At 37.6% G+C, this 14,804-nt stretch overlaps 1 protein-coding gene across 4 annotated transcripts in view; it reads right to left on the reverse strand.

Moving 5' to 3' along the window:
• The window catches only part of NR2C2 (nuclear receptor subfamily 2 group C member 2), a 137,700-nt gene that overhangs the window by 10,671 nt on the left and 112,225 nt on the right, over positions 1-14,804 (reverse strand). For all 4 annotated transcript variants that reach the window (XR_008913429.1, XM_007500265.3, XM_007500266.3 and 1 more), the window contains 4 exons: positions 14,494-14,615; positions 11,370-11,509; positions 6,912-7,049; positions 2,558-2,663 (listed from right to left, as the gene is read on the reverse strand). Coding sequence is in view for 3 of the 4 variants with exons in the window: in XM_007500265.3 (XP_007500327.1) it covers positions 2,558-2,663; positions 6,912-7,049; positions 11,370-11,509; positions 14,494-14,615 (506 nt within the window). In the remaining variant the exon portion in view is untranslated. The remainder of the gene's footprint in view (positions 1-2,557; positions 2,664-6,911; positions 7,050-11,369; positions 11,510-14,493; positions 14,616-14,804) is intronic.

A 14,804-nucleotide genomic window follows, 5' to 3' on the forward strand; every position in this document is an offset into this window, starting at 1 on the left:
TGTGGTGTGGAAGATATTGACTGTGCCAGCATTCAAGACTTCTGTCTCTGGACACCTCTGGCCCAGCAAGGAGATGAGATCTCTGATCCGAGCTGGCACCACCTAGCCCCCCTTCAGGATGCTTTTCTGCCTAGTGGGTTAGGCCAGAAGGCTCTCCTTGGCTTTCTCCCTGGCCATCACATTCTCTCATGCCCGCTTGTGAGGTGGGCCCTCACAATGGGGAAAAGTATTGGGACAGATCCTTGAAGTAGCTGCATTTTCGCAGACAGTTGTATTTAAAAAGGTAAAGAAAGCCTTTCCAGTTTTCTTTGGGGTTTTATTGGCACAATCTTGTCTGGAACAAGGATGGATTCTGGTGGGTGATTTTTCTCCCCTTTAAAAGTTGAAAAAAACTGCATATGGACCTCAGAGAACTGTTATGAGGTCAAGGAAGAAATGAATACAAAACTTTTTTTAACTTCTAATGGCGATTATTATGGTTTATATGTGCCTTGCAGAACCTAGCATATACCAGGTACCCAGTGTAAGTGTTAAAATTAATGATTTGGCTAAATATATGAAAACAGTAAATCTATTATTTAAAAAAGAGATGGAAAGAGTAAAAGCAGAGGAATACAAAAGGGTAGAGAAGACATTAACCTATCTAACTAAATATTGTTCCAGTGCTTGGCTCAGCCAGGACTTGTTAACCTTCAACCAGAATTAAACTATCTCCAGAAGACAGGAAAGGAAAACCAGCCATTCATTCACCCAAGTTCCCTTTAAGAGGCAAGTCAAGACAATGACTTGCAATGAAGCTGACTCTCAAAGCTTTGGAGCGACTCTCTTCTTGGAGTCCACTCTCTTAGTCCCAGAAATTCAGGGCCTTTTATAGTGGCTTTTTGTCTCCTCCCCTCTTCACAGGGGTCAATCACAGCCTCCAAATGTTTGCTGGAACTAGTTCTCACCTTCTGGAGGGTGTGAACTCTTAACAGAATTCCCAAGTTTCTGACTGAGTTAGAAAAAAGGGTGGAGCTCTCCAAATATCTTGCTGACTTCTCACCTAGCACTAGGTGTGAATTTACCAAGTGATTTGTGAGCTCTTCCACCTAGTTTGAGCTTGTGTTGATTCAAAGTTAGTGTTAACCAACCAAAAAGAATAAAGGAGCCCCATTTCACAAGTATGAACTCAAAGAGAACAAAGAGAACCAAGCATTTCCTTTCACATCAGTAAATATCATGGAATAAAGAGCACTGGGCCATTTCTCAATAAAAATTCAATACATCCTCCAAGGATGACAACTGACTACCATTGAGGACATTATGAAGGACAAGACTGAAATTAATTCCCAATGAAGAATTTGAAATATCTGGAATAAATTAGAGCCTCCCAAAGGGAAGTCATTTGAACATATAAATTGTGGAGGTTAAAAAAAGTTATTTGAAAGACATACTTCATATTATATGATCATTAGTTCATATGATTTAGAAAAGATATGATCTAATATGATCTAGGCCAAACTTTTCATTTTACACATGTAGTAAATGAGACCAGAGAGAAGTAATTTGCTCAGTCATGCAGGCTGACACAGAGGTAGAAAGAACCATTGAATCTAGGGCCTCTTATTTCCAATCAATAGTCCTTCCTGTCAGTGCACTGGACCTCACCAGTTCTTTTTAGATTTAGGGCCCAGGAAGCAAAAGGTCCTAACTGTGTAAGGGAGGCTTATACCTGCACTGTGCCTACTGAACTTGCCACCAAAGTGAAGTCAGCTCCAGCCCTCATTCTACTCAGGATGCTCTGAAGGCAAGCTCCAGAGGTCCCCTTCCCACCCCAGAAGCTGCACAACCATTAGTAGCACTTCTGGACTGAAGATTAACTTGTCCTGAAGGATCCTAATATGAAACCCATGTTTCAAGGTTTACAAAACCGTACCGAGTAAGAGAAAAAATAAACAACACACATTCCCTCTTCTGAAATCAAAGTACTTTACAGTGATTATACATACCCTAATTTGTAATCAATCAACAGATAAACCCTCTGGCTGGATTGAAGGTTGTGAGGGGGGAGGAATGCAGAACAAAGCTAGAAAGATAGGTTGGAGCCAGGCAGTTAAAGGCGTACTTGATTATAGTGGCAATAGGAGCCAAAGGAGCTGACTGAATGGGAGATGACCTGGGCTTTAGGAAAATCACTTTAGCAGCGTTTGGAGGATAATGAGGATGCTATTGGTCCAGCCAAAAAAAATTCAGTTGAGAGTCCATCCTAGCATGCACGGTGTTTCTACAACCAGAACCCCAATTCTAACCACAAATCCTAATTAGTATAAAGTTGAGTTACAAATTGTCACTCTTGATGCCTGATTCATTGATTATGCCACTAAATCACACTGCTAAAAGCACATTACAATAACAAGAAGGAATAAAATTAGAGACATAATCATGCTCACCATTTGTTAAGCAACTTTAACTTAATGTATATATATTTGTAATGAAAATATGAAGTCAAATGTCATTTATTATTCATATTTTAGACTTGTTTAAATTCTCCAGATCAACTACATTTACGTTTCTCTACCTGTATGTGTCTTCTGAATAGGTTTTCTGCACATAGTCCTGTAACTCCATCTGTGCCTTCTCTTGGAATTTTTCTATTTGGCTTGTACTGGTCAAACCAGGATGATCTGAAAGCAGAAAAGAAATATCAAAATTTCTAGTTATTTAAAAGAGAAAAGCTTTTTTGGAGACTAACAAACTATTTTCAGTTCAGTTTATTGAGAATACATTCTGAGACATGATAAAATACTGGATTCTGAAGCTGAGATTAAGAACATCAATAAAATCTGCTTTCATTCCAAATTTTAACAATGGGGTACTATTAGACATGATTGTCTATTCTGAATATATTTTATCACTTCCTTCTTCCTTTTAATAATATTTTACTACTAAAGAGGCCCAGAGCAAGGCTAGGAGGAAGGAAGAAAGAGTGTCATGTCAACTTGAAACAGCACTTCACGCAATATAAAAACTTAAATTTTTGAATGTTTCTTTACCAAGTTATTTTAAAAATCTTGCTCTTTATCAGTGCAAGTTTCTCTGATAAAGGTCTCATTTCTTCAGTATGTGGGTAACTGAGTAAAATTTATTAATATGCTGATAAATGGCCAAAAGATATGAGCAGGCTGTTTCTGGAAGAAACTTAAGCAATCTATAGTCATGAAAAAAATGCTTTAAATAGGGAGTAGCTAGGAAACTCAGTAGATTGAAAGACAGGGTCCTGGGTTCAAATCTGACACCTCCTAGTTGTGTGACCCTTGACAAGTCACTTAACCCCCACTGCCTAGGCCTGCTGCTCTTCTGACTCGGAACCAAAACATAGTTTTGATTCTAAGACGGCAAGTAGGAGTTTTAAAATGCTCTGAATCCCCACTGATGAGAGAAATGCAAATTAAAACAACTCAAGAGTTACCACCTCATATCGATCAGAAATGACAAATGTGGAGGGGATGAGGGAAAATAGGGACACTAATGCACCACTGATGGAGTTGTAAATTGGTCCAACCATTCTAGAGAACAATAAAAAAAAATACTTTTCCATGTTTCCATGATACATTTTCTCTCCCTCCTCTCAGAGCTGACAAGCAATTCCACTTGGTTATACAAATGTTTTTACTTGATACCCATTTCCATATTATTCATTTTTGTAAAAGAGTACTCTTTTGAAACTAAAACCCCAGATCCTATGCCCATATAAATAAGTGTTTGATCATATGTTTTTCTTCTGCATTTCTGCTCCGACAGTTCTTTCTAGGGATGTGGATAGTGTTCTTTCTCGTAAGTCCCTCAGAATTGTCCTGGCTTGCTGCATTGCTACTAGTAGCAAAGTTGATTACATTGGATAGTTCCACAATGTTTCATTTTCTGTGTACAAATGCCCTCCTGGGTCTGCTCATGTCACTCCACATCAATTCCTGGAGATTCTTCCAGTTCATATAGAAATCAAGTAGTTCATCATTCCTTACAGCATCATAGTATTCCATTACCAATATATACTACAATTTGTTAGCCATTCCCCAATTGATGGACACCCGCCCCCATTTTCCAATTTTTTGCCATCATAAAGAGTACAGCTATGATATTTTTTGCACAACATTTTTTTATTGTCTCTTTAGGGTACAAACCCAGCAGTGGTATGGCTGGATCAAAGGGCACATAAGCCCTTTGGGCATAATTCTAAATTGTCTTCCAGAAGAGTTGGATCAATTTACAACTCCACCAGCAATACATTAGTGTCCCAATTTTACCACATCCCCTACAATATTTATTATTTTCCTTTGCTGTTATATTGGCCAATCTTTTTTTTTTTTGGCACAGAGGAAGGGAAGACATCATTGTTTCAGGGTTCCAGAAGGGCCACACATGGCAGACCCTGACATAGCACACAGGGTCGGCATATTCAGGCCAACCACTGCCCCCACCCCCCAATGGCCTCTGTGGGCCAGGAGACATTAATAGAGATGGGGGGTGAAATCATACAAAGGGACAGATGCAGGCTGGAGGGGGGGGGGGGCGCACCCTCCCTTGATTTGCATTTCTCTAATCAGGAGGGATTTAGAATACTTTTTCATGCAATTATTGATAGTTTTGATTTCTTCATCTGAAAACTGCCTATTCATATCCTTTGACCATTTGTCAATTGGGGAATGGCTTGATTTCTTGTACATTTGACTTAGTTCCTAATATATTGGGGAAATCAGACCTTTGTCAGAGAATTTTGTTATAAATTTATCCCCACTTTGTTGCTTGCCTTCTAATTTTGGTTGCATTGGTTTTGTTTGTACAGACCCTTTTTAATTTAATATAATCAAAATCATTCATTTTACATTTTGTAATGTTCCTGGAGAACAATTTGGAATGACATCCGAAGGGCTATCACACTATGTATATTCTCTTTTACACAGTAATACCAGTATCTGTACTAGATCTGTACATCAAAGAGATGAAGACAAAAGGAGAAGGTCCTATCTGTTTAAAAACATTCATAGCATCTCTTTCCATGGTGGCAAAGAACTGGGAATTGAGGGACTGCCCATTAATTGGGCAATGGCTGAACAAGTTGTAGCCTATGGTGTGATGTTATATTACTGTGCTATAAGAAAGGATGAGCAGGAAGGTGTCAAGAAAACCTGGAAAGTATTATATGAATTGTTGCAAAATGTGAGCAGAACCAGGGGACACTGTACACAGTAACAGCAATACTGTAATGATGTTCTGCTGGGAAAGACTCAACTGTTTAGCTACTCTGATCAAGATAATTCCAAAGGACTCACAATGAAAATGCCACGCCTCCTCCCCACCCCCTCCAGAGAACTGCTGAACTCTGTGTGAAAACTGAGGCATAATTTTCTCACTTTATTTTTCTTTCCTTTTAAAATTTGGCTATATGGCTACTATGGAAATAGTGCATGAAATAGTTTGCATGATTTCACATACTGATATTGCTTGCCTTTGTAGTGGGTGGGAGAGGGGCAGGAAAGGGAATTTAGAATTCAAAAAATTTAAAATGCCAAAAAATAAACAAATAACACATTTAAAAAATAAAAATCACATCACCTGAAAAAGCCACAGAGCAATTGAAGCTAGGTGAATACTGGTTAAACACATATGTAGGAAGAGAAAAGGTCATTCAGAATGCTGGTAAGGGAAAATGGATGCCTGTTTGGTAAGAAGAAAATATCTTCCTTACTAAGGCAAATTTTCCCATCCTTCACTGTGTGAATTTTAGTTTTACTTCACCCTGCTTAGTCTTTAGAATTCTAGCAACCAGGAATGTATACACCCCGACTTAAGGATTCAGTGTGGAGGAGGAAGGTCTATGACCCACATGTACTAACAAGTGACAAATCAGAAACAAGTGACTGACCCCTGGGCTGTCCAAAGCCAAGTTTAAACCACAATTGGTACATGTAAGACACAGGAAGTGATGTAAAGAACTGCCTTTATATTTTGCATCACTTCGTGTGAGGGGGACAACTTGGCCGCGGAACTCAAGCCTGGAAGAGCTCAAGCGTGAGACCTCAAGACTACTCCCCTTAGACAATCACGTGATGAATTATAAGGCTGATTCCCCATTCCTTGGCTTTTTTGGAGGCAACAGCGAGGCCCATGTCTTGGGACTCCCTTTTCCTTGGCTTTTTCTGGAGAGACCCCTTGGCTGAGGCCTCTGAACTCCTGCCTGGCTCACACCAGGCCAGAGCAGATCTTCTTTCTTTTTCCCTCTCTCTTTCTCATTCTTAATTTCTTCCTTCTATTGTAAATAAATCACCATAAAATTCCATTCTGACTTGAGTATTTCATTGGGATTTAGAATTTAAATCCCTGGCAACAAACTAAAATATATATACCTCAGAAATATATAATTCCTCAAAATTTTTGGGGTTGAGGAATCTGCTAGGGAATGATAAGAGGAGGGAGGAATGAAGAAACAAATTTATATGGAATTCTTTAATATATACAGAGAACCAACCCCTGTCTATACTGTAAAGTATTTTATAATTCCTGTTAGTCACCTAACTATATGTTTTAGAGAGACTAATTTCAAGGAAAACATTGATTTCCAAATTTTAATAAATTCTGAAAACAAGGGGGGGAAATCATAAACATCTGCTTATCAGAAAAGACTCTATTTGAACTGAGAGTTTGAATGTAAGGGAAGAGAAATATGATATGTAACCCAGAGAACTATTGGCCTCTGTATTTCTTCTGCTTTAAGTATTTTTTATCCCTTCAAAAAAATTCAGGTCAGTTGGGAAAAAAAAAGTTTTGAAAGAACATTTATAAATACACTGGTATGGTTTCTTTGGCTAGTGAAACCATTTGACATAAATATTAAAAAACTGGATGGAAGTCTTATTAGTAATTACTGATCTTACCAGGGCTAAAAAGGACAATAGCCTTAAGGTATGCATATTCATACCCATCAATGTCAAGTTTAGCCATACTGTTACAAAACTCCTGAAGTTTCCAGATGTGTTCCATGACTTGCTTTATTCTGTCACCAGAAAGTTTATCTAGAAAACAAAAATAAAATCCTTAAAAAAAAAAAGACAAAATAACCAATGACATTCCCCCCTTTTATGAAGAGATCAAAAGAAACTAGAAAATAATTTAGTTTTTATTTAATACTAAAATCTCAACATATTCAAATAACAATGTCAAATACAAGGACAAAGGGTGGTAATTCAGAGTGCAAACATTTTCTCCCTTCTAAAGTAACTACCACTGTCCTAACATTCTAAGGGTTCCTAAAATTTCCATCATCCTTATCACTTTGAAGAGTTAATATCATCTCACCATATTCTTTTGGTCACCAAAGATTCATATCTATTCTCCTTGATCTCTACTCTTACTATGCAACCTTTGTCTCTTTGGGGTATAAACCCAGCAGAGCTATGGCTAGATCAAAGGGCAGGCAGTCTTTTAGTGCCCTTTGGGCATAGTTCCAAATTGCCCTCCAGAATGGTTGAACCAATTCACAACTCCACCAGCAATGCATTAATGTCCCAATTTTGCCACAACCCCTCCAACATTCATTACTTTCCTTTGCTGTCATGTTAGTCAATCTGCTAGGTATGAGGTGGTACCTCAGAGTTGTTTTGATTTGCATCTCTCTGATTATAAGAGATTTTGTGAATCTTAAAATTTCTCATACCTGTGAATCTTAAAAATTATGAGACTCTACTTCAGAAGATTTGATTAAGCTAAACCCATTTTGAACAATGAAGGTACTTGATCAGGAATGTGGGGACTTCTAACATTACTCCACTCATACTTAGGCATACCTTAAGGGGAAGATAAAGTTGTAAAACTCCTTATTGAACAATGAAAAGTACTTAACTCATACTTATAGTGAGGCAAAAGCCCTTAAGCTAGGTCTATTTTTAGATCTAATACAAAAGGGTTCTAAGTACCTATGAAGGTCAAATTAATCACTAAAAGGTCAGGCAACTTTCAAGGGACAATCTTAACAAAAGAGGTGTGAAGTTTTAGCCTACCCAGAGAAGTTGAGAACTAAAGAAGATGTGAATTAAGAAAGGTCAGTCCTGTGAAAACGTCTACTGTGATTGGTAGATGAAGCTGAATTGGAGTCCCTCGGTGGCTGAACTTAGTTGAGCTCAGGAGCTGAACTGGAGGGTATCTCTGAACACTAGAGTTTTGCTTGGAAAGATCTTGTGGTGAGTGATTAAAGACTGACTTAGTTTCTCTCTTAAAGAGAAAGGCCTAGGCCCTAGCCTTTTCCTATTTCCTTTTACTCTGTCTCTTTCCCTTTCCTTAATTCCTTCATTTATATTAATTAAAATCTCCATAAAACCCAGCTGACTTGGGTATTTCATATTTGGGAATTTTTGTCATGGTGACCTCTTATTTTTTATATAAAATCAAGACACTAAAATTATCTTTACAGTTTGGGCAATTCACAGTCTTGAAACCCACATTTTTGAAGTCACAGTTTATGGCAACCACTCTTTTGTCTGTAACAGTTTAGAAGTGATTTCTTTATCTGAAAATTGCCTATTCATGTCCCTTGACAATTTATCAATTGGGGAATGGCTTGATTTTTTGTACAATTGCTTTAGCTCTTTATAAATTTGAATAATTAGACCTTTGTTAGAGGTTTTGATTATGAAGATTTTCCCCCAATTTGAAGCTTCCCTTCTAATTTTGGTTGCATTGGTTTTGTCTGCACAAAGCCTTTGTAATTTAATGCAATCAAAATTATTTATTTTATATTCTGTAATTTTTTCTAACTCTTGCTTGGGTCTTAAAATATTTCCTTTCCCAAAGATCTGACATGTATACTATTCTGTGTTCACCTAATTTATTTATAGTTTCCTTCTTTATATTCAAGTCATTTACCCATTCTAAGTTAGTTTATCTTGGTGTAGGGCATGAGATGTTGATCCAAACCTAATCTTTCTCATACTGTCTTCCAATTTTCCCAGCAGTTTTTATCAAATAGTGGATTTTTGTCCCAAAAGCTGGGATCTTTGGTTTTATCATAGACAGTCTTGCTGAGGTCAATTACCCCAAGTCTATTGTACTGATCCTCCTTTTTGTCTCTTAGCCAGTACCACCTTTGTCCTTTATGAGGTTAACATACATAGTTCTATTATTTTTATTTTGTCTAATTAACAATCTAAGTCATTGTCACCTGTTTTAATTTGTAATTTCTCAAATGCAGCAGTCAATTATGTATAGTTCTTTTAGTCCTCAGACTTCTGCTCTTTTCTCAATATAATCTCTGATTTAAAGAGCTTATCCTTCCTTAAAAAAAAAACAAAAAAAGGGGGACAGCTGGGTAGCTCAATGGATTGAGAGCCAGGCCTAGAGATGGGAGGTCCTGGGTCCAAATCTGACCTCAGACACTTCCCAGCTGTATGACCCTGGGCAAGTTAAGTCACTTAACCCCCACTGCCTACCTTCTGCCTTGGAACTAATACACAGTATTGATTTGAAGACAGAAGGTAAGGGTTTAAAAAACAAACAAAAACCAAAAAACTTAATTTAACTTTGTCAAATGAGATATTATGTACAAAACACTATATGAATGTTTGTTAGCTGTTTTCTTCCTCTTCAATTCTGGGCTGTTCTCATACTACTTTTTCTTAGAATATATGATGATGTTATAGAATCCTAGGATTTAGGGTAGGAAGGGGCCTTAGGTTAGACCTATGTCTTTTTTTCCACACATGAAGGAGGACGTAAACCTCAGTCCTTTAATTGTCAATTGAGTATTCTTTATGTCTTGCTGGTCTCCTTGCTCCTTCCATTTGTCTTTTATGCCACTGAAGGGATGATCTCCATCATATATATGTTTGGTCTTTCTATTCCTTCTCTAACTAGGTATCTTCAGTGTTTCCTTTATGAATTCTACTCATAGCAGATTGCTCTTCTGGGAATTCAAAGCCCTCCACAAATAGAGGATTTCCTTTTATTGTCTTTAATCACATGACTATCCCCCATGCCAAAATGGACCATCTCTTCTCTGAACACATCCTATACCTCTCCTGTTCATTATGCTGTTTGTTATGCTCTGCCCTATGGCTATAAGAGCCTCCCTTTCCCTTCTCACTGCAGACGATGTAGACAGTTAGCTTTTTTCACAATGTAGCCCAGTGGAAGGAGAATTGAACTTGGGAGGACAACAGAAAATGGACTGAAATAAGACTGGTATTTCTAAGCTGTGTGACTTGATTCTTTGAGCCTCAAGTCCCTCATCTGAAAGGGGGGAGATAATAACATCTGGATTATTTATACTGGATTATTATGAAGTTCAAATGACATCATATTAAGTGCTTTATAAAATGTAAGTGTACTATCTAAATGCCAGTTATTATTATTATTACATTACTAGATTGCTGAAATTATCAGTATCACATACTCTTTAACAAAAATAAAGTTTATCACTAACAACTTTAGTGTCACTACTAAGAGTTGAGAGCTGGTCATTTTTTTCCCACTAATCATTTTCAATATTCAGAGGAAATGAGAGCAGTTTGTACAAAAAAATTAAATTCCTGGGGTTGTATTATTATTTCAGGATTAAAATAGCCAAATTAAATTAGTGGTTGGTCTGCCATCTCCTAGGTTCTGGCTTGCAGGGAACAGCTGCTGGTGTTCAGAATGCACCCTGCCTCCAACCTGTCTGGCTAGTCACACATTCCCCTACAGCTGGACGTACTCCTCTGGGCCTGGCCAAGTGGTTTAGCTTGGATGTGCTATAGCAGCCCCTGCCTTCGATGCCCTCCAAATTCATCAGCATGGATGAGTTGGAGTATATACAGTAAAGCCAAGTGAGGCAAGAGGTGGCACTCAGGAGCACCTGGGCTTTTGGCCAGGGTTCCAGCAAGACCAGCGGCTTCCCAGCCAGGGCTGACTGGGGATGCTGGGTGGGGGTGCTCTCTGTCCCACTTTCCAAGAACTTTTGGTGAGCCAGTATAGAGACCCTCAAGATTGGAGGTTTGGTATCCTGGCCTAGCCTCCAGCCTGTCAAATGCCCTTTTGTCTTTATTTTTGTGTAAAATATGTGAATGAATGAAGTGTACATGACCTTGCCAAGAAGTAGCACCTAAGAGTTTCTTCTGCAGAAATAAATGTATAGACCCTCAAAGGAAAAAAAAAAGAGAGAGAGAACAAAACACTATGGAATTTTAAGGCATGTCACCAATGGGTGGCAACTCTGAGTCAGAGAAGCTGTATCTTCCTTGGGAGCTGACCTTACTACAGAGACAGATATGTATTTTTCTAGAATCAACCTTTAACTGTGAAAATGACTGGAAATTAAGATGCCTCAATCCAAACACCCAAAAAGCTGCAACTATCATACATACCTTCCTGTATGCTATTCTGTAAGTGGTTCACGATAGCTGCCAGAATAGTGGAGAGGCTCATCACTTGGGAACACTGGGCCAGCCCCAAGGTGAAGAGCTCATTCCAGCATGCACGGACCAGGCTTGTATTACAGTCTTGACTAGAGAAATAAAAGCACATTAAAAAATGGTTCTTTTTAAAAATTTTTATTTAATTAGTCAATTTAGAATATTTTTCCTTGGTTATAAGAATCATGTTCTTTCCCTCCCTTCCCCCACCCCTCCCATAGCCAATGTGCAATTCCACTGGGTTTAACATGTGTCATTGATCAAAACGTATTTCCATATTATTGGTGTTTGCACCATGGGTGATTGTTTAGTCTACATCTCCAATCATATCCCCTCAACCCATGTGATCAAGCAGTTGTTTTTCTTCTGTGTTTCTACTTCCACAGTTCTTTCTCTGGATGTGGATAGTGTACTTTCTCATAGATCCCTCAGAATTGTCCTGGCTCATTGCATTGCTGTTAGTAGAGAAGTCTGCTACATTCGATTGTACCACAGTGTATCTGTCTCTGTGTACAATGTTCTCCTGGTTCTGTTTCTTTCACTTTGCATCACTTCCTGGAGGTTGTTCCAGTTCACTTGGAATTCCTCCACTTTATTATTCCTTTGAGCAAAATAGTATTCCATCACCAACATATACCACAATTTGTTCAGCCAATTCCCCAATTGAAGGGCATCCCCTCATTTTCCAATTTTTGGCCACCACAAAGAGCGCAGCTATGAATATTCTTGTACATGTTTTTTTCCTTATGATCTCTTTAAGTCATAAACCCAGCAGTGCTATGGCTGGATCAAAGGGCAGACATTCTTTTAGTGCCCTTTGGGCATAGTTCCAAATTGCCCTCCAGAATGGTTGGATCAATTCACAACTTCACCAGCAATGCATTGAAGTCCCAATTTTGCCACATTCCCTCCAGCATTCATTACTTTCCTTTGCTGTCCTGTTAGTCAATCTGCTAGGTGGGAGGTGGTACCTCAGAGTTGTTTTGATTTGCATTTCTCTGATTATTAGAGATTTAGAGCACTTTTCCATGTGCTTATTAATAGTTTTGATTTCTTTATCTGAAAATTGCCTGTTCATGTCCCTTGCCCATTTATCAATTGAAGAATGGCTTGATTTTTTGTACAATTGATTTAGCTCTTTATAAATTTGAGTATTAGACCTTTGTCAGAGGTTTTTGTTTTGAAGATTTTTTTCCCAATTTGGTTTTGTTGGTACAAAGCCTTTTTAATTTAATGTAATTGAAATTATTTATTTTACATTTTGAAAATTTTTCTAACTCTTGCTTGGTCTTAAAATCTTCCCTTTCCCAGAGATCTGACAAGTATACGATTCTGTGTTCGCCTAATTTACTTATAGTTTCCTGCTTTATATATTCGTCATTTACTCATTCTAAGTTTATCTTGGTGTAGGGTGTGAGATGTTGATCCAAACCCAATCTCTCCCATACTGTCTTCCAATTTTCCCAGCAGTTTTTATCAAATAGTGGATTTTTGTCCCAAAAGCCAGGATCTTTGGGTTTATCATAGACTGTCTTGCTGAGGTCATCTACCCCAAGTCTATTCCACTGATCCTCCTTTCTGTCTCTTAGCCAGTACCATATTGCTTTTATGACCACTGCTTTATGGTATAGTTTGAGTTCTGGTACTGCTAGGCCACCTTCCTTTATATTTTTTTCATTATTTCCCTGGATATCCTTGATCTTTTGTTCTTCCAAATGAACTTTACTACAGTTTTTTCTAATTCAGTAAAAAAGTTTCTTGGCAATTTGATGGGCATGCCACTAAATAAGTAAATAAGTAGGGTAGGATTATCATTTTTATTATGTTAGCTCATCCTACCCATGAGCAATTAATGTTTTTCCAGTTATTTAGATCTAGTTTTAATTGTATGGAAAGTGTTTTGTAGTTGTGTTCATATAGTTCCTGTGTTTGTCTCAGCAGATAAGATTCCTAATTAATCTTGCTGCTGAGATGTGTTGGAAATATATAGAAATGCTGATGACTTATGTGGGTTTATTTTGTATTCTTCAACTTTGCTAAAGTTGTTGATTATTTCCATTAAAAATGGTTCTTAAAGGACAGATGGCACAACTTATATTTTCCAAATGTTTCTTCAATATCACTAATTATTTTAATGATAAAGCAGGAGTGTTTTATTTATAACTCTTTGTATGTCTTTAAAAGAATTTTTAAAATTTGCACACCCTCTCTCAAGATGCATATTCAAAGAGTAGCCTTTCTGATGGACATACTTGGTTAAAATTCCAATGTTTGTGATGGAATGCTATGATGCTATAAGAAATGATAAGCAGGATAATCACAAAAAAACCTGGAAAGACCAAATTAAATGATGCAAAGTGAAATAAGTAGAACCAGAAGAACACTGTACACAGTAATAGCAATACTGAATAATGAACAAATTATTCTCAGCAATTCAGTGACTTAAGACAATTCCAAAGCCTCATGATGAAAAATGCCATATATGTCCAGAGAAAGAATCGCTAGAGTCTGAATGTAGACCAGATATATTATATTTTACTTTCTTCTTTTTGAGATCTCTTCCACAGAATTGTATAGAAAAAATGTTTTGCACAATTGCACATGAAAAATCTATATCAGATTGCTTGCCATCTTGGGGGTGGGGGAAGAGAATTTGGAACTCAAAATTTTAAAAAATGAATATGAAAAACTGTCTTTATGTATAATTTGATGGAAAGTAAAATATTATTAAAAAAAAAGTTAGTGGCAGAACTAGGACTTGAAAAGTAGTGTTTCTTAAGACCTCTTAAAGTAGTAGCATAAGAAATGATATAATTTTTAATATATGTATATCTAATATCCCTGTCTTGGATTTTTGCATCCTTCACTGTACCCAGCAGAGTGTCTTGCAAAGGATAGGATGCCAATTCTTAAATTAATAGAAGAAGGACTTCTTACAGAAAAGACACTCCAGTGGCTACCTTCTTTCCTTTACGCTGTCATTCTTCTCTGTGTTTTTGGCAGAAGAATCTTGGAATCCTTTGACACAAGACATACGGTGATTAAATCACTCATTTAGAGAAGACGATTCACTTACCCAAGGGCCTGAAAGGCAGGAATGGATCTGGCCCAGTGCATTGAGAGGAACAGCAACCTTGATGCTGACTCACAGATGTAATGTACATTGAGGTACTCTGGCATTGGGCTAGGCATTGTAAGCTGGGGAAGAAGGAGGCACAAGACATGCAGAGTCATCAGCAATCACACAGAGTTATTTTTTGTTTTAGAAACAATTCTAATGTCCCAACTTGTAATCAATGAGGCCTCCAGGCTATGCTGACCCTGCTACATTTCTGTTTCCTCACTCTAGCAACCAGAGGCTTTCATATTTTAATTAAATGGCCAGGT

Source organism: Monodelphis domestica, chromosome 7 (genome assembly GCF_027887165.1).
Source record: "Monodelphis domestica isolate mMonDom1 chromosome 7, mMonDom1.pri, whole genome shotgun sequence".
NCBI lineage: Eukaryota > Metazoa > Chordata > Mammalia > Didelphimorphia > Didelphidae > Monodelphis > Monodelphis domestica.